We start from the raw sequence: 20,317 nt of genomic DNA, 5'->3' as shown, positions 1-20,317 counted from the left end.
GCACTACATCTGAATAAATTCTATTTTCCTTTAACAGTAGATTACTATCCTACTACGATAGACTTGCATTCAACTGAAACACAAATCTTTGACAAGACAATGGTTTAACTTCTTTAAAATCATTCAACGACAATCTTGGTCATTTCAAGTTAAAGATAGATCTATATAATAATAAAAAGCACAAGTACCATCAAAACCATGGCTTTCTTTTTCTTATGAACATTCAACTGGAAAGAATATTTTCTTACCACAAGCTGCTTGTGTCTTTTATGGACACCTGTCTGGACCACTTCCTGTTGAGGGTTTTCAGCAATACATTGGCAGGCCTCAAACTACAAGGAAACAACATTTAGGAATACTGTATGTCTTTCTTTACATATAGCCAATGTAGAACTAAGACATCTTACAGAATCAAATACTTGTCTAGTATTTGAGTTCAGAAATTCATTTTGTGATGAACAGTTTTCTCAATAGCTAACTAACTGTAGTTAGCCTGTAGTATGCCTATACAAAGAACAAAAATGTTGAATTGTTATGGTTTTATTTTTCATTTTTTGAAGTGACCTTTTACAATGAGATCATGACACGACAAGTATGTGTTTTGTATTATTAAACAAAAGCAAAAGGCACAGCAGCAAAAAGACACTTATGGTACTTGTGCCCCTCCTACTGCGAAACTAAATTGCCATGAAAATAAAAGAGCTTTGTTTGATAACTTTAAATCATGTACTATGCTGCATCTAGTGAAGAACCTGGCAGCCAATTCTCTGTTTTCTTATGACTGTTCACAGTCCTCGAAAGTATACTGTATGGAATAACACTGACATACCACAAACTGGTGCTCCGAGTCTGGTTGTCTCACCCTGGTCCCAGCCTTGATGGTATCACCCTTGGGGTGGCCAAACGTCACCACATCCCCCTCCTCTAATACACAGGATCCTACACAAGTGGTAATAAGCCAGTTCATGGTTTTAAGGTCTGAATCTATAATTTCCGTACACAAAAGATGTTTTTACCCAAATTTGTTACCGCTCAATTCTGGTCTTTGTCAATGTATGAACAATCCACTACTTCTGCAGGGCTCAAAATTCATTTTTGGGATTAGGTGCACTGGTGCACCCAGCTTAAAAAATTGGGTGCACAAAAATTTTTTTGTATTAACCTAATAATAAAACTTAGTTACAAGCTATCAAATTCTTAAATAAGTACCATGACAGACATTCTTATTATCTTTCTAACATTTAGATCTCATCATGTCAAGAATATGATGTATACTAGTATAATTTGATATCTTTACATACATATACGTAAGAAATATTTAGGTGCACCCTGTGCACCCACAGGAAATAATTGGGTGCACAGCTCCAAGTTTGGGTGCACCCAGTATTTTGAGCCCTGTTCTGCAATGTCATGTTATGCAGATAGAGCATGAGACTCAGCGAGCAGTGGACCATAACAGAAGCAGACACAAGCACTAAAACTTAGCTCATCGAGTCAAGTGTTCTATCTGCATAATGTGACGTACCAGTAGGATTGAATTGTTCATTACCTGACTGGAATTATACACTTGAAAATTTTTGTGTTGGAAACTACAATTCAACTTTCTTTCTTTCTGAGCATTTTGTTTTTCTGTTGACATTCTATCAACAGCAAACACACTTATTTCATACTTGATAACATAGACAAAAGATATTTAGACTAACAAAATTACAAATCTTTCTTGACCCTTCCACACTACTGTTACCTGCAGCATACTCTAGTATGAATGATACACAAGAACTCAAAACTTAAAATTCACTTTATATCCCAGTGAATTTTAAATTTTGAGTTATGAGTGCTTGTGTATCCCCTTTGTTCTCACTGACAGATGACAGAAAGTCTGATAATTATACAAACTGTGGTTTGAATGTCTTTTGTTTGAAAGGAAGCTATTTTGAATGAGAGGAAAATTGAGTTTGTTACCAGCGATCTTGACATCATTGACGTACACTCCTGTCATGCTGGAGTCGATCAGCCTGTGGGAGTCGTCCGCTGCTGACCGGACCAGACGACAGTGGCGCCGTGACAGGAAGATTCGCTGCGGCCATGCCGAAGAGCTGACCAGGTAGTGGACATTGTCCCCTCGTCCAACAAACGTGATTCTGTTGCTAAAGCTACATGGATGGGAAGAAAATCAACCATCAGTTTATCAAATTATCAGTACTGTCTCATCATCAGTCTTTTACGTCCTATCGACAAATATTTGCCTTCAATTAAAAATGAGAAAATATGTGCCATAAATTGGAAAAAATGTCGGAAAACAATAATGGTAGTAATGTTGTAGAGATATCTGTATCTGTATCTACATAGCCGGTATAACCACGGTATAACCACGGTATAACCGGCGTAACACACTAGCTTCGCAGGCACGCGGAGCTAAAAAAGTCCAAAAAGATGTGAAAGAAACAAATAAGAAGAATCTATTGTTTGGTATACCATTTCTCTGTGTGTTTAGTCATTTCTTCAACCTTCCTGATCACTTAGAGTTAGAGTTCATAAATGAAGGTGAATTTTTTTTTCAAACTTTGTTCTTTTGCACACTTGCATTACTCTTGGGGTTCCCACAGGATGTCATAGTATACATTATAATCGGATCAACACAACATCAGGAGTACTATACTTTGAGTACCTTGTTACAACTCTATTAGCTAAAGAAAAGGACAGAATTCTTACCAGATGTTATTTGCTGCAGTATTAAGTGTGCAATGGCTGATTCTACGCAGGTAGAACTGTGGTCTCCCGTCGGAGTTCTGTGGCCTAGTCATGTCGGTGATTTAGTTCTTCTTAAAGTCAATATCCTTGTAGAAAAAAAATCAGAAATATGTAAGTAACCCAAATTGTTGAGTGAGACTGTGAGAGTGAATAAAGCTTTGAAAAGGTAGTCCCATAGCCTTTTTGAGACCATATGATACGGTTGAATGTAAACTCATCTGTGACGGTAGTCAACATCATTTTACAATTTTTATGTCCATGCACAACATAAGCGCTTACCAACAAGCTTTCGATCAGTCGTCTGATACGAGCAGGATTACTTTCTCAGGGAAGTGAAAGAGAACTTCTGGTCTGGATGTTACAATTTTAAGACTTAATATCCATGCACAAAATAAAACTTAGGTTTTGGGTCATTAATTTGCCTTGCTGAAGGAATGTCAACAAGTCTTATTGTTGCATCATTTAATATTACCAGCCCATTCAGGGTTAGGGTCTTTAAGTTTAACATATTTAGGGTTTAACTTGCCAAGCCTGATTTACACAAGGAAAATAGAAGTAAAACAGGCCATAGAAATGCTTGCCGTGCGGCACCATGGGCCAATTTACATGCAGCATCAAAAAGAGTTGAAGGTGTATGCTGTTGTTCTAACTGTTAACGTAAGGTTACCAGTTTACGGTCGAATTATTGAAAATGATTATTGTTCTGAAATGCCTTGGCAGAATTAAATATTTCACCCATTTGAAGAAACAGTAGTTTGTCTGTTAAAAAAAAGTGCATGGTAAATTATTTCTTCCCTCCATCTTTGGCTGTGCACCAGCGTATAATAATGGAGTAGTTGGCACTGAAGAATTGTTCTAGGGTGACCAATTAACGGTCACTTTGAGTTTTTCTCCTTGTAGTTCAAAATATTACGAAAGTGGTAAACAAACAAATCACAGTAAAATTTTTGTGTCCACCCCACCATCGCCTGTAGTAGCGCCATAGTGATGAATGAGGTTGGACCACCGATTTTGCCTCAGTAGAACGTCTCGTAAAGTCGACCAAGGCACCATGGGCCTATGATCTTCCATGAAAATTGAGCAATATTCATTGCAACGGTTTTAAATGTGAATAAAACATGTATAGTTTTATCATTATTGACTAATTTTTGCATGGTGCACCTTGAAATGCAGTCATGTGGCTAACTGACCGTTAATTAGTCCTGCACGTTAACTGGTAACCTTCCGTTACATCCACAGGGTTGAACAAGTTTTCTATAATCCACTTGTCTATCGGACAAGCACATAAAAAATGTACTTGCCTGAACCAATTTTTCACTTGCCCAAAATTCAAATGTCACTGTTACTAGTATATGCATTTTCACTTCCAGCAATGGAATTCTCTGTAGACAATTGCTTGATGTCATGACTGTAAAAAGTCACAAGTATATCAAAATTGCACTAAAATCAATGGAAAAATCTTACTTGCCCGATCGAACAAGTGGGGTAGAACATGCACTTGCCCGAACAGCACTTTCACTTGCCCTGGACAATAGGGCTAGTGGACTTGTTTATCCCTGATCCAGCATATTTTCATCCTGTAATTATAAATCAGGCCTTAGGCTAGCCTTCCTGGGTACCATCTGGGTAGTAGTTCGCTCCTATGTTTGCTTCTGCTACCCGTCTGGAGACCTGCACATTCAAACTGTTTGGTGCTAACATCAGTTAGGCCACACCAATTTAATTTCTTGGTTCACGGATTTTTTCATAAAAAATTTGGAGCGAGAGGGCGAAATAAAAATAAAAATAACAACTGTAAAATGGTTGGGGTAAAGGTAATGGCTAATCCAAAACATAGAGAAAAAAAGTTTTCAGCTTGAAAAAAGCACAAAAACACTATTAATGTACAGTAACAGCACCTGTACCCACACTTTAAGGAACTTATAATGTAAAGGCCACTTTGCTACACCAGAAAGTTGGTGAATAGTTTCATTAATGGTGAAAATTTGCTGAGTGGTGATTTTTATTTTTATTTTTTTTTTCCAAAAAATAGGAGCGAGCGAATCCGTGAACCAAGAAATTAAATTGGTGTGGCCTTAATGAGCAAATCATGGAATTTGCATTCTACTATTTCTATCTAGCACTCGTTCGATGACAACAGGCCCTCCCGCAAGCAGACGGAGGGCTGGTCCGGTGTTGGAATGCCTTTTTTAATGATTGCTTGGACTCATTCCATAATTCGCTCATATGTGGGGACCAATCAGCGCCTGCGTCCAAAATTTGGATGATTCCTGATGTTAAGATGGTCTGCGTTTCCAGACGGAAACACAGAGAAGGGACTGTATGTAGTGTATATTATTTATACACTATGTCAGAGCGAGAAGTGTTTGTATATAGTATATAATGAACGCCGGAGCGAACTACTTTCCTGATGGTACCCAGGCTAGCTAAGCAGATCCTACAGAAGCATAAGATAGTATCAAAACGCTAGAGGAGTGAAGCCGGCGTAGTAGTGTGTGTGTTTGGCTACATGGCAAATGTACACCTCTTGGCTGACTACTGATCGTAGGATCTGCTTGGAGATTACAAGATTATCAAAACCAGGAATTACTGCAATAGCGTCTAAGAAAAAAGTTATTTTAACTTAGGCCACAGCAAGTAAATTTTATGGATGACATCCGCACGCTCATTAATTTTCGCCTGATTTCAGAAAAAAAACAAGAATTTTTTTCTTCTGAAGGGAAGGCCGGATAGACGAAAATGGGTAAAGGTTGACGTTTGTTGTAACCTAAACATTGAATGTAGAATTGACACTAGAGACTCTGTAGCATTGATTGTAGTTGCAGAGGTGCAACTTGATAGATAGTTGTAAAAGTGGCACAACTATGGAAGCTATGAGTGTAGTTGCCAACATGGCTAATGATACCAGTCTACCATACTAGTGTCACTTTAACTACATTGGTGCACTTCTCAAATACAGGAAAGAATGCTTGGGAAAGTGATGCCATATTTTGTCACTTCAAGTCTTGTTACAACGTCTATTTTGAAAATTTGCCATCTTGTTTTTTTTGCCCATCTTGTTTTTCTTTCGCCCTATCTCATTATTTTTGCAGTCTGCAGAGGATGTCATCCATAAAATTTACTTGCTGTGGCCTTATTGACAGGAAAATCATATCCTGTCAAATGCAGGCAAACTTCTAATTAACATGAACAATAGCCCCAGCCTATTATCATACAAATGCTGGCTAAAGAGTGAAGTGTAACGTCGTGATGTGTATTGAGACGACAATGACTTATTGTTTTGTACACATACATATGCATAAATCATTACCCTATGAAAAATTCCATGATACCACGCCAAGCTTGGCTATCGCGCACTGCAGGAAATCTACACAACAACACCCCTCCCCTCGATCAAAAAAAAACTCTTATAAAATCAAGTCTAGAAATAAGTGTCGTGTGGTCATTATCTACTTGTGCTGGCAACTACATGTATAAACTCTTTGCACCACTGATCAGAGAGGATATTTCCCGCGATTTTACTTCCCCAGAACGCGGGCAAAATCCGGCTTCACTCTGAGATGGGGGAGTGGAAAAAAAAACAATTTCGACCGGAAAGTTTCTGCGCGCAAATCGCGCTCATACAACAATTCTTCCGGCCACAAATACGTCTAAAGCTACCCCAGGACGATACCTCATATCTGATAAACTTCCCGGGGTTTGTGTGTACGTAATTTGTGTACAAATGAAGGGATTTTGTTGACTTACCGCGCATCACTGTCCCCAGATGTCACGCCTCTGGCATCACATTTCCCGCCAACAGCTTGTTATTGACACGCTAAGCTTCATGGGAAATCTGGGAGATTCTTTCCTTTTATGGGGATTTGTTGAATATAGCGTATTATGACAACACAAAAGATCAGAATAAAAGCATAAATTTATAAATGAAGAAAACTTCAAAGCAACATTTATATCATTTTTTGGTCATATAATGACACATACGTCTGTATAGTTGATAACAATTATACATGTAAAGACAATATTTTACCCAAGACCTCATAATAGAATAGTCCATTTTGAAAGGGTTAAAGGTCCTTGGGCAAGACTGGGCATGCTCTGGCACGAGGGTCTGTATGGAGTGTCCCGAGACTCCCGACGACGGTTTATGAAGGACCCCGTGCGGATATTTTTCTTCTCACCAGAATAAAGGAAGGTAATTACGCAAAATTTGGTCGTCTATGTGTGAATTGTGTGAATAAGGGGGGGTTTCAAACGAATAGCAGGAATAGAAATAGGCTGTCTACCCCTTGCGGAAAAGAGCATGCAGACCCTCTTGGTACTGTAAATGCATTTAAGTTCCCGGGGATTTAATATCGCGGTAGCGGGAAAAAGGACTTTTCGCGGTGGTTTTATTTATACTTTTAAGTTCGCGGCAGCACCATACATTGTAAAGTCTTACTGTCATGGAAAAATGTTCTCAGTGGTTTTAAGTTCGCGGTGAAGCGGCCACCGCGAAAACCGCGAACATTAAAACCCCGCAAAAAATTCACCATTTACAGTATTTCTGAAGGCGGGAAAAGTAGAATTTGTTGGCTTGTCGCTTAGCCATGGCTTAGCCGGAATATCTGAGATTCGCCTCGTTGGTAAAAGTAGGCGCAGCTAGGCAACACGACGTCACAACTGATGGGAAAAATTGGATGGGATGTTCGAAGGGTGCTGTAACGTTATTGTAAAGGTAACATGTATATGTTCTATAACAAAAAAAAAAAAAAATAGCTTCTCATCAATTCACACGTAACGTAAGGTTACCAGTTTACGGTCGATTTGTTAACAACGCAGTTTTACGGAAATCGCGCAGGCAGAAATGAAAAACTCTCATTTTGGAAGATATCTTAGTCGGTCTGCCTCAACTTCTGTGTGGTATAATATTTCTTCTGAGTTGGATTTATCGCCGTGCGAGCTGCTTCAATAAACAAGCCTGCAGCCAAAAATTCTTTCAGGGTGACCAATTTACGGTCAGTTGGGTGTTTCTCCCTGTGGTTATTTTTCTAAAGGTCATGTAATTGATCATTTCCCATAAAAAGTTCCCCAAGTAGTTCACTGAGATAACACGGTGGATGATTGTTTACATCGACGCCATGCCGTGCACTTTGCATCGCCGCTAAACGTACCGGTCGGTCATCTTTGCCCCAACAGAACGCCACTCCTAGCACCATACTGTTCCACAACTTGCCCAATGGTACTCATGACGTCGACGACGCATTTATATGTTTTTTATCAAGAGTATAGATAGTTATTGGCCTTGAAACGCGTTCAGTATACGTTGGCTTCCTCATGCCGTGCCCTCCCCACATGAATTTGGCTAAAACAGCGCCCCTTAGCGATTTTGCCCTGCCCTCCAATGCACAAGCTATGAACTGCATAGTCACGTGGTACAACATGGCGTTCGAAAACTACCGGCTCGGCGACGACAGTCATTTGTTTTCGTGTTAGTTTTTAAGACTTCTTTTGGATAACATACATAAAATCACCATGAATTCTTGAGATAAGAACTGCAGGTTTGGTTTCAGACGATTTTGCAATTGATATAGAGTTTGTAGGATTTAGAAAGAGGGGACGAAGTTAGCGGTTGAGAATTACGATCAAAGCGGGCCATCTGTAATAAGTGTTCTACGATCATAAATCGTCAATTTAAATTGTTGGCAGGCTTTTCAAATGTTTAGTCGGCTGCTTTGCTTGATGCAAACATATATCATGAATAAGATACATGCACATAGATCCTATAGACGTACTTCTTGCCTACTGAAGAGAATTTTCTTTTTCACAATTCACCTCGAAGTCTGCACCTCCCATTGAAGTGACCGTAAACTGGTCCTGCACGTAAACTGGTAACCTTACGTTACATGTAGTTAGAAGAGTTGTCCGACGTTACGTCAATTTCGAGAGCAAAGTTCATTAAACGAGATCAGAAATATTGCATTCTTTCCATGTTTCTTACAATTTGACCCACGGCTCGTTTTGTCCCATAGTCGAACATTCGATATTTTCCCATCAGTTGAACGTCACAACTGATGGGAAAGTATGGAACGTTCGATTATAGGACAAGACGAGGGGTGTTACATATGCATCTTTAATGTATATGTTTCATAAGAAAACTGATAAAATGTGACCTCTCTTTTCTCGTTTGAGTTCTCCGAATTTGTCGAAACTTCAGACGAGTCTTCTATCCTACAGTTTTACAGCCGTACAAACTAGAGCTTGAAATTGGTCACCTTTTCTATTCGGCAAACGTTCAACTAGTTGAAGTAACATTTATGTAACGTAAGCATTGGTTTTAATTCAGTGGCAACACTGCGATTTCCAATAGAGTTATACTGTAAGCTTCAGATCGTAAAACAGTTAACGTTACATCCATTCTTGACTTCATAACAACACAATTAAACTTTTTACTGCTTGTCCTAATAGCACTTTATGCTAAATCCTCCGCATCCGCTATTCTAGTCCCTTATGATTAGAACATCCCATAGCTTCTCATCAATTTATTGTACGTAGTCCGCTATTACGCTAATTTTCGAGAGCTAAAATGATTAAACGGATTCAGAACGATTGCATTTTATCAACTTTACTTACAGGTTGACTATACTACACCCCCTCGTCTTGTCCCATAGTCGAACGTTCCATACTTTCCCATCAGTTGTGACGTTATAAAAGTTGCCTAGCTGTGTTTAGAACAACAAAGTTCCACTGTTCCACTGAGTGTTATAGTCACTGATCACAGTCGTGACGACTACACGCGCATAATGTGGGATTTTATTCTTACACTATCGAGCTGTTTTTGCTCCTGCAGCTCCAAAAACAAGGTGTCCCCTGTGGAGGATGGAGATGAGGAAGAACCAGCACCGGGAGAGGAGGAGATGGTCCGCGGGACCACTGGTGAGTCCGTGCGGTATAGGACACTGGGTTAACGATGTTTTCTGTTTATTGTTTTTGATTATCGTAATCATCACACGGAATTAAATAAAAATGCGGTTATTGTGTCAAGTTGTTTTCTTTCCTAGTCTAGATAGGCTTGTGGTGAGTTTCTATCACATCGTATGAATTGCTTTTACAATATATATCGTATTTGTCGCCGTAAAATATGCTACGACAACCATTAACTATGTACAGTTTCCCATATTCTATGAATTGTTCCAGAATGTCCGGTTCTGACCAACCAACCTCCAATGTCCCTCCCGAGACCAAGTAAGTCGTCGGCCGACGTGCTTGCTGAACTCCGTAAAGACGGCCTGTTGCCCCTCAACACCCGGGACGAGTCCGTCGCTTTCCAGGTACTGCTAGAGAAGCCCGCCTCCGAGCCCGACACGCCCGCACGCCGCCCAGTTAAGCTTGCGAAGCTGGAGGAAACTCTCCAGGAGAGGCGCGAACGGGTCAAGAAGGAGCCCGCGGGATCACGTACTCAGCTGAGACAGCAACTCGGTGATGCTGCCAAGAGACGAGAGGTGGATCATATCATATCATACTATGTTTTCGATTCCAAGGCAACGAGTAGGTTATTTTCTCAGTAATTGTAGGAATTGTAATCATACATTAAATGAAAAAAGAAGAAGTAAAGAAGACAACAAACTAGGTTGTTGGCACAGTTGAAGTCTTGAAGCTATCTGTAATAACGAATTCGCTTTGCGTGTATCTGTCTGAACAGGAGATGTTGGCTGAGAGAACACGTAGACTTGCAGAGAGGAGAGCAAGAATGAAGGCCAAAGCATCCGCCAAGGAGCGCAAGAGCACTGCCTTTCTCATCTCCACTGTCAGCGACACGGACGCCATCGTTCCCAGGGACTCGGAGAAGGCGCAGGTTTTGGAGAAACGTCTGAACAGGAGGAGAGAACGAGTCGCGAAGAGGTCCACGGCTGAGGATCTGGAGAAACAACAGGCCTTAGCAGCTGAACGCAGGAAGGTGAGTTTCTCAGTGCACCCGCTACTGTTGAAATATAGACAAGAAGGACAGAATTCTGTGTTGGATTGCAACTAGGACCAACCAAAAGAAAATAACGTTTTCTTAGTCTGTGGCTTGTAATGTGTGTACCTAAAGATTTTGAAATAGGCTAAAATAAACATTAGAGGTAATTCTTGACCTTTGTTGCCCGCCTATGCAGGAGAATCGAGAGAAGACTACACAGAAGTTGCAGCGATCCAGGATGACCAGCTGGGATAAGGCCGGGGAGTGGCTCGGCTTGAAAGAGCCGTAAAACTTTTTCTACACTCCCTGTTAGATTTGTTAAACTTCATACAAGAAAGGCAAAAGTACATGTTTTTACACGTATGTACGTTATCTACATCGTGATCAAGTTCTATTTTTACAAGTCAAAGTAAACGGGGAGTACTATTTGGTTGTTCAACCCATGGGTTGTTTTACATGGAAGTACAAAAAAATGTTCCAAACAGACGTAACGTTATCTGCCGTCTGAAATATGTTGTTTTACTGGAAAAATATTCAAAAGTAAAAAAAAAACGACTTCGTTCTTTTGAATATATGTTGAATTGTTCAAATGTTTTGAAACGTGGTTTACAAAAAACTAACTTCCTTTGATTGTAAGGAATCGGCGGGCAGATATTTTTCGCAGTGAGGTGTTGAGGTTTGCACGTGAAAATTGTAAATAAAGTGAAACTACGGTTTCTGCATCTTTTGAAGCGTGTCCCATGTCATCTCTTATCTGATAAATTCTATAGTCGTCGTCGGTGGTCCTTGCTGAACTGCTGTTTTAAAGGTTACAAGTATATAACTACAGTTTGGCGAAAAAGGGCTTTACTTTCGAAGCCATGTGCATGTTTTCACGTCTCTGTTCCAGGACAAAAGTGGGAACAGTTCAGAACTAGAGTTCGGCGACCTCATACCTCCATGAAAATTTAGAGCTTTCGCAAATTTCATGCAATTGACTAACACATTAACATAATTTATGCATGGTATTGTTCATCATTGACCAACATACACATGTCACAATTATAAAATTCCGATTATTAATCATAAAGCAGTTTTGCAATTTTACATAAATTATGCAAATAAGTTCCTCATTACCATATTTGGTATCTGCTTATATTCCACCTATCATAATTAACATGTGTTACATTTATTGAAGTCCAGTTATTGAAAACAATGGAATTATACAATTTCCTAATTAATTATGCAAATTAAGTCCTCATTTGCATAACAGGTATATCATTATAAACATCTTTGCCTAAGGTACCCGCATGCCTAATATTTTGCCAATCCATCAATCCATTCTGCAGTTATCCTCTTTAGAATGTCTTGACAAAAACGCCCCTGCAGTTCCGAAATTAAATGTTAGGGGGCTGAAACCTGCCCCACTTTGTCATGACACTGCAAGCTATCTACCAGCCAAATGTCAAGACCATATCACATCCAGGACAAGAGATACATTGAAAAACTGCCATGATATAATATCCTCATTAATTATGCAAATGTACTCCTATTTTGCATAATTAGTATTTAATCTTGTACAACATTGTCTAAGGTACCTACATACCAAAAATCATGAAAATCTGTTGTTCCCTTCTTGAGTTATCCTCGTCAGAAGTTTTTGACAAAAATGCCCCTGCTATCCCTAAACTAGACGCTAGGGAGCCTAAAGTTACGTCACTTTTTCCTGAGCACAAGAGCTATCTAATACTTAAAAATCTTGACCATAGCATGTTCAGAACACCGAGATAGCAAAACCGGAAGTTGCGCTGCAGTACCAAGGTCACACACCAGGGGGCCCAAAATTGACCTTGCCCTCGTCTTCCCAACCCCTACCTACATACCAAATGTCATCGTAGTCCATCAAGAGGTTCTCAAGTTATGATGACCACAAATATGCGGACACACAGACACACACACAAACACACACACACACAAACACACACACAGACACACTCAAAACTATACCTCCATTTTTTCATGGAGGTAATTAGTAAATGTCAATATTGTCAGTGCAAGGCAAATACTTTTGTTTTGAGTGTTAGCGTACCATACCAGCTGATATGAGTGTCAGTAAAAGTGTTCAAGTGTGTGTGTTTGTGTGTGCTAGACAGAAACTGCGACTCATTTCACATTGTACATGAAAAGTTTTATCGCCTTTACTTATTTTTCACCCATTTTATCAAAGATGTTGTCTCACATTCTCCTCAGCCGACGGAGGTTTGACAGGTGCGCAGCACTTTGTTCCTAAGTCGCTAGGAGGCGTTCCTATTGACGCATACAGACTCACCTTGCTTCCACAACTTTTAAAACAAGGTTTATACGCAGTTTTCATGGACTGATCTTATCGGTCATCCTTAAGCTTTTAAGAAAAGGGCTTCAGCTCAGCGATAAGTCACTGATTCGTTGTTTATCTTTACTGAACCCTGGAGCCTATGAGAGCGCTACCTGGGAAATATGTTAAGAACCTCTACTTCTCTTAAAGTAATGGGAACGGCCAAAATGAACTGACTAAATCATGTAGCAGTTTCTCTCTATCATGTATTTTGTATGAATTATGTAAAAACTGTGTCTTTGGTATGTAAAAATTGTGTAGACCAATAGGACTTACTAGTATAAGGACTCTAAACTATGTAAACTGTATCTCTATTAATTACCTTGTCTGACCCTTGCCTCTTCCCTCGTGACCTCAAAAAAAGCGATCTGCAGGCCGATTTGAGCTTTCATGAATAAATAAAGGTTCAAATAAACAAACAAAACTTGGGGCACCGGTGCAGCACTGTGGGGTTCGTTCAGTGCGGCACTGTTGTGAAATTTGCGCCCATTGTTTGTATAATTCAGATTTTGCGTAATACGTAAAAGTATGACCTAGAAGACAACAAAATGCACAAAATGTAAGAACATACGCTCTTTATCTCTGAAATTCGTTGAGTCATCTACGAATCCCGCAGTACCGCACCGGTACCCCAAGTGCAGTGAGATACCACCTTTTGAGATTTGTATCAAGATTATTATACCGTGAAACAAAAATAAGACTATCATCATTCAAACATCTTCAAGATCATGAGAATATCTTTATTCTGTCTCACATAATTGCTGTGCCATTTGAATATGAAATATCAGCGTATGACATCGTCATGAGAAGAGTAACCCTGATGTCTCTTGACTATTTCGACACAAATCAGAAGTTATCTCTATCTATCCAAGGAAGTTATGATTATGTAATTTCAACCTCATTGATCTATCTATCCTCCTTGGTCTCTATCCCCTCGCTAGACCATGTTATTCTGATTTTTTAACATTAACAAGTACGGACAACTTTCTGTACGTAGCCTTAAGGATGTCTAAATTTACATTACGATTTGGTGGAAAATTGAGAGTCAAGATATGCTTACAGAAAATCAGTTTACGTCATAATATCGATACATATTAGTAAATGGCAAACAGATGACATACAACTTCGATAAGATCCAAAATGTACATATACAAACAATAAATCTGTAATCATATAGCGTTTTACATGGCACAGAAATATCTAATTGGTAAGGCGCAACTTTGCTGTCGAGGAATAAACCAGTCTATTTCTACTACTACTACAATTACAGTACCATCATCATCATCCACTGTGTTCTGCCTCTACAATCTTTGAAGAGTCCCAAGGAGGTTTAAAACAAAGTCTTAGTCACGGTATTCATTTCAAAGGCAACGGGGTTAAAGAAAACCCTTTTACATCCTTGATCAAACTTTGACCAGTGTACGTGTAAAGAAATCAAGTTCCTACGACCACGGGAGGAACCTTTCTCCACGGATCTCTCGGCCTCTGGCTCCGCAGAATCTGCGTGTTCTCCTCGAACGCCTTCCGCACCTTGGACCTGAAGGCGTCAATCTTTGACGTCTTGGAAAGCGTCACCAGCCAGCGTTTCTCCTGGTCGATCAGCTTCTCGAAGACGACGTCGACGTTGGTGCAACTTTTGACGGAGCCCTCCATGAATCTGCAGTTCCAGAGGCGCGCGAGCTGGAAGCCTTGGTCCACGGGGACCTGGCGCGATTCTTCCGACTCCGTGTCGAACTTGTTCCCGACGATGATGATGGGCGTGTTGTGTACCCCACCTCCCACGGCCGAGATGGAGTCCATGATATCTGTAGACAAGACAAAAGACAACTTAAGGAGGGGGAGTAACTTATAAAAATTGGCGTGGCCCTATAATTTTTGATATGATACTGTCATCATGACGTCATAAAATTTTGCATAATGATCTCGTGAAAAGGTTCCCCGTATGTGTTACTGTAAATGCATTTAAGTTCGCGGGGATTTAATTTCGCGGTAGCGGGAAAATGACTTTTCGCGGTGGTTTTAATTTCGCGGTAACACCATAGATTGCAGTCTAATACCATTATAGAAAAATATTCGCGGTGGTTTTAAGTTCGCGGTGAAGTGGTCACCGCGAAAACCGCGAACATTAATCCACCGCGAACATTTCTGCAGTTACAGTATTTGATTGCAGTTCATTAGTTATGCAAACAAGGTTTTGATTAACATGACATGTGTCCACTAATCACTCCTTGAATACGATTAGCTCACGGAAAATACCCCCGTGAATTAGTAGCCTCGTCCATTGACCCCATGACCTGGAATTTATACCTATAATGTCTGATTAACAACTAGTTCTACTACCTCTGAACTCCACCTCTGTCCTGTTACTACCTCAAGTCTGACCTTTACGTTGACACCATCATCCCACTCACTTCCTCACTTTAGTACCAACCGTGTATTCAAATAGGACACACAATCCAAAATCGAAAGAACACAGTCATGTATCCAGACACACCAAAAAAAAAAGTTCCGATAGGTTTACATTGACGCAATCCCTCTCTTTACATCTAACCCCCGAATACACCTGTTTTGTGTGTAAATACGCGAGTAGCAGGTGGTTTCTGTTTGACCTGAGATAAAAGAGCACAGATGGGACCACTATCCACATTCAGTGAATGCAAATACCATAAACCATTTAGACAGAAGCTATAAACCCATCCGTTGCTGCGAGGCACGATTTTGTTTGGTCAAGTTGAGCGATGTCTAAAGGTGGTATCTCACTGCACATGGGGCACCGGTGCGGCACTGCAGGGTTCGAAAAATATGCAACAAATCTCAGAGATAAAGAACGAATTTTCTTACGTTTTGTATATTGATGTTGATATTGATAACATTGATGTGTTTTAGAGATAGAGTGGACGTAAAGATGATTTTTTTTTCTGTCAGTAGACATGTACAATGGTCCCTGTTTTACAAAGCACTATACATATGTACAACGGTTGCATTGATGATGTGATACTTTTGTGCCCACTGGCGTGATTGTGCATTCAATGTACAGTTTGACTTAAGTTGCATTGGTTTTTATCTAGGTCGATAGTAGACAATAGAATCTGTATCTACCGATTCAACGCAACTCTCCCAAGACTGTCAGTGACGGCTTCAGTGCCACTGTTTAAATAACCAAAATATTTTCACGGCTATCACCGAACAGATCGTTCATGCGTGATGTGTTTATGCTTGAAGTATCAAGTAACAGATGTGATGAACGAGATTTAAGTGGGATTTAAGCGATATTTAAGACAAAGGCGTTAATATTTATCAGGTCAAGGCAAATCTTAAAGATGCCTCGGCTCAATAACCTCACACTTTCAACAAAGAAAATTGTGTGTCGATCTTCCAAGAGGATTTAGTAAAATCCCAGACGAAGTCCTCTTTGTTGAAATAATATAATCTTACCAAACAAATGAAATGTTTTGAAAACACTACCCACCAAATCAATTACAGTGTGATTACTCGTGATAAAAAAACTTATTTTTAGCTCGGGGAATGAGTTTTGCCCCCGAATGACGTTATGTTTGGTTATGTTTATGTTTATGTTTGCGCCAGTATTACGCAAGATCCTGTTGATTGATGTGTATGAAATTTGGCATGTGAATAGTTATTGTTGGGGTCCCACAGAAACGCAGCGATTTGGGGGGCGTGGCAGAATTTTTAGGTACTTAGGTACGACATTTTTGGGCTTGTAAAAACGTAGTTTAGTTAGCTCCCTGAACACGAGAGATTATGTATATGTTGTTCAATGAATTCAGTGGAAAATGAAATACATTTTATCAGTCGGTGTACTCACTATGAAGCCGAAAGAAACAGATTATTTCAAACAGTTGCCACAATAATTTCATCGACATAAATAAATTATGTTAGTGAAGTTTTCATTTGCACTAAGAATAAGAAAATGCCATAAAACATTTATGGTAGGCGTACATGATTATAACGTATCAAAGATAAGAGGGAAGATATGTCTAAACGATACATTAGGTGATAACATGATAACTATAGATTTAGCGGTAGCTTACAGGTAACCTTATATGTTTACAGACTTTACACTATATATCTAATGGTAGTATATATAGCTTTACGTGTTTAGTTCCTTCAATTGTGCACTAACAGCATTGAATCGATAATGATATTTTACCTTAAATCTTTCATGTAATATTATAACTACTGTTATTAGCCCATGTGGGTGAGACCGTACGTGAAAAAAAGTAACGATCGTTTGTTATTTACCTGTGACACGAATAACGACTTGTAGACTATATACTAGAGTATTTAATGATAGTATAGCTCTACGTGCTACGTGTTTCGTTCAGTGTAATACTTTATAACATTAGTGACGATAGTTTACCGTTACTCTTTCGTGTACAGTAATAGCATTACTACTGCAATTAGCCCGTGTCGAGAAGAACGTGCAAATAATTGATAAAGATAGTTTGTTATTTACCTGTGACACGAATGAATGATTTGAGACTGCTGGCGGAGTAGACCAGGACGAGTGCGTGTGCCCGTGAGATCTCCAGTCGTCTCAGCGAGGGGAACGTGTGAGTCCCTCCCGTGTCTACGATCTCCATTCTGCTTTGGCGCCCGTCCATGTACAGCGGGTGCAGGTAGATATCGTCTAGCGTCGGTTTCAGGTCCTCCTCGAACGACCCCATGACGAACCGCCGTATGAGGGACGACTTACCGACGCCGCCGTCCCCGAGTACGACCACCCGGTAGCCCGAGGGAAGGGCCGCTTGCTTTGCCTTCTTCTTCTTCGTCTCCGTCGCCATTCGTGCTGTGAGGGTTAAGTGGACGCCCGAGTGTTCAGCCAAACTGGAACTAAACGCCTTTCACACCAGTTTGACTTGACTGTTTTGTCTGCTTCGGTTTGTGTCAACAGGCCACTTGTCCGACGGCTGTCCTGTCTTGTCGTTTACAGACTAATCGTTCTATACACAGGTCTGAAACCGGTTCTGCAAGGGGCTACCGTGCAGCCATAGAATAGCTGCAGCCAAGGCAAATAGGAGGCTCGTCAACAAAAGGAGTTCACTTTAGATCTGCACCAGTGAACTCGCCTTACTTTATGAGTGGCTGCCCACCGTTCTGTGCTGTCGGACGCTTTGAGCTGCCTGCGGCGACCCAGTTCAGTGCTAAGTGACTGCGCCCGAAGTTCTCACATGCCAGAAATAACAGCGCAACAATTGGCTATGACAACAGTGCACATACACGTCAATGTAACGTTAGACCTGTATACTATAGCTGTATATATCCAGCTGCTCGGGGCGACCCGTGACGTATTTGCCATGCAAACTGTTGTATCGATGTCCGTACCTGTGTGTACATTAGGCCGCAGCAAGTAAATTTTATGGATGACATCAGCGCGCGCATTAATTTTCGCCTGATTTCAGAAAAACAAAACAAGAATTATGTTAACTACCGTCACAGATGAACTTACATTCAAGAATTTTTTTCTTATGCACTACCAAAATGAGCAAACATACTGTGTTGTAGCCTAATAATTGTACTTGTAGAAGTGACACTTGCGAGGTACCCAGGACTGTAGTTGTAGAAATGAAACTTATTGGATAGTTGTAAAAGTGACACCAATATGGGAGCCATGAGTGTGGTTACCAACTTTGTTGGTGATGCCAGTCTACCACACTAGTGTCACTTGTACCACACCAGTACATGTCTTGAATACAGGAATGAATGCCTTGTTGGCTCTGATACCATGTTTTGTCCCTTTAAGTCATGTTACAACATTTATCACAACTTTATGGTGCCTATTTTTGAAAATGTAGCCATCTTGTTTTTTTCGCCCTATCGCACTATTTTTGGCGTCTGCAGAGGATGTTATCCATAAAATGTACTTGCTGTGGCCTTATCGACACTGTACCGGAACTTGTCTATTTTGCGCGCGCGTAGTGATCAGTCATGCCCGGCCCTGGTTTGCGTCTGTGATTACGTATGGGGTGTATTGGTTTTAAAGGTCAGGTGTAACAGTCGCAATAGACGGATCGGAACCGCATTGTGAGCGGTGTTGACCGAGAAAATAGCAAAATATGTCGAAGGTGGTCCGCTGGTCTTTTCACAAATACACTGCGTATATTCACGGTTTTTATAATAAATATTTAGCTCTAGGTGGGCTATCGGACAATCTGAATGTGCCCTGTCAATCTGTATACACATATATGTATCTTCTTATAACGACGAAAATCTATTACTAATACTAAGTATCATGTTATTCAGTACTAGTGTGTTTTTGCCCTGCAACTTGATTCTGGAGTTTTCTTGAATAAAGTTTTATGATAAAACTGGGATACCAAAATCTAACGGATCCCTGGTATAATGATAGCGCTAGTTTTGAGAGCACTGTGTTTGAATGAAAACCTTGTATATTCCAGAGAAAGATTTTGGGCTGCTACTCTTTTTCTTTTCATGATGACTTTATTTAACACCGATATAGACGAAGATTTGTTACCTCCATGAAAAAATGGAGGTATAGTTTTTGGTGTGTCTGTGTGTGTGTCTGTGTGTCTGTCTGTCTGTGTGTCTGTCTGTGTGTCCGCATATTTGTGGTCAGCATAACTCATGAAGGGCTGGGTGGATTGGTTTCATACTTGGTGTGTTGGTAGTGTGTGATGAAAGCTGGAAATGATTAGATTTTGGGCCCCCTAGTGGCTCCCCTTGGTACTGCAGCGCAACTTCCGGTTTTGCTATCTCGGTGTTCTGAACATGCTATGGTCACGATTTTTGAGTATCAGATAGCTCTTGTGCTCAGGAAGAAATGACATAAGCGTCTAGTTTTGGGATAGCCGGGGCATTTTTGTCAAAAACTTCTGAAGAGGATAACTCAAGAAGGGAACAACGGATTTTCATCATTTTTGGTATGTAGGTACCTTAGACAATGTTTTACAAGAAAAGATACTAATTATGCAAAATAGGAGTACATTTGCATAATTAATGAGAATATTCTATCATAGCAGTTTTTTCAATGTATCTCTTGTTCCAGACATGCTATGGTCTTGACATTTAGGTGATAGATAGCTTATAGCGCCATAAACAAGTGGGGCAAGTTTCAGCCCTCTAATATTTAATTTTAGAACTGCAGGGGTGTTTTTGTCAAGACACTCCAAAGAGGATAACTGCAGAAAGGAACGACGGATTGCCTGCATTTTAGGCATGCAGGTAGCTTAGGCAAAGATTTTCATAATGATATACATGTTATGCAAATGAGGACTTTATTTGCATGATTAATGAGG

General features: G+C 40.1%; 3 protein-coding genes across 3 annotated transcripts in view; 1 reads left to right on the top strand and 2 right to left on the bottom strand.

Annotated features, from left to right (window-relative positions):
• The window catches only part of LOC118418142, a 28,839-nt gene extending 22,245 nt beyond the window's left edge, over nucleotides 1-6,594 (bottom strand). The window contains exons 1-5 of the mRNA XM_035823976.1: nucleotides 6,499-6,594; nucleotides 2,713-2,837; nucleotides 1,963-2,153; nucleotides 830-939; nucleotides 249-332 (exon numbers count right to left, since the gene is read on the bottom strand). Of these exons, the coding sequence (XP_035679869.1) occupies nucleotides 249-332; nucleotides 830-939; nucleotides 1,963-2,153; nucleotides 2,713-2,804 (477 nt within the window). The 5' untranslated portion in view covers nucleotides 2,805-2,837; nucleotides 6,499-6,594. The remainder of the gene's footprint in view (nucleotides 1-248; nucleotides 333-829; nucleotides 940-1,962; nucleotides 2,154-2,712; nucleotides 2,838-6,498) is intronic.
• A 2,761-nt stretch (nucleotides 6,595-9,355) lies between these two features.
• On the top strand, nucleotides 9,356-11,414 carry LOC118417902 (vicilin-like seed storage protein At2g18540). Its single transcript, XM_035823658.1, has 4 exons — nucleotides 9,356-9,663; nucleotides 9,925-10,229; nucleotides 10,430-10,684; nucleotides 10,884-11,414. The coding sequence occupies exons 1-4, from the start codon at nucleotides 9,531-9,533 to the stop codon at nucleotides 10,974-10,976; spliced, it is 786 nt and encodes a 261-aa protein (XP_035679551.1). The 5' UTR covers nucleotides 9,356-9,530; the 3' UTR covers nucleotides 10,977-11,414.
• A 2,343-nt stretch (nucleotides 11,415-13,757) lies between these two features.
• Nucleotides 13,758-18,381, bottom strand: LOC118417903 (GTP-binding protein Di-Ras2-like). Its single transcript, XM_035823659.1, has 2 exons — nucleotides 17,518-18,381; nucleotides 13,758-14,845 (listed from the first exon to the last, which is right to left on the bottom strand). The coding sequence occupies exons 1-2, from the start codon at nucleotides 17,843-17,845 to the stop codon at nucleotides 14,475-14,477; spliced, it is 699 nt and encodes a 232-aa protein (XP_035679552.1). The 5' UTR covers nucleotides 17,846-18,381; the 3' UTR covers nucleotides 13,758-14,474.
• Nucleotides 18,382-20,317: the final 1,936 nt, after the last annotated feature.

Source organism: Branchiostoma floridae, chromosome 6, assembly GCF_000003815.2.
Source record: "Branchiostoma floridae strain S238N-H82 chromosome 6, Bfl_VNyyK, whole genome shotgun sequence".
Lineage (NCBI taxonomy): Eukaryota > Metazoa > Chordata > Leptocardii > Amphioxiformes > Branchiostomatidae > Branchiostoma > Branchiostoma floridae.
The sequence above is the reverse complement of the archived record's forward strand: the minus strand, read 5'-3'. Positions and strand labels throughout refer to the sequence as shown.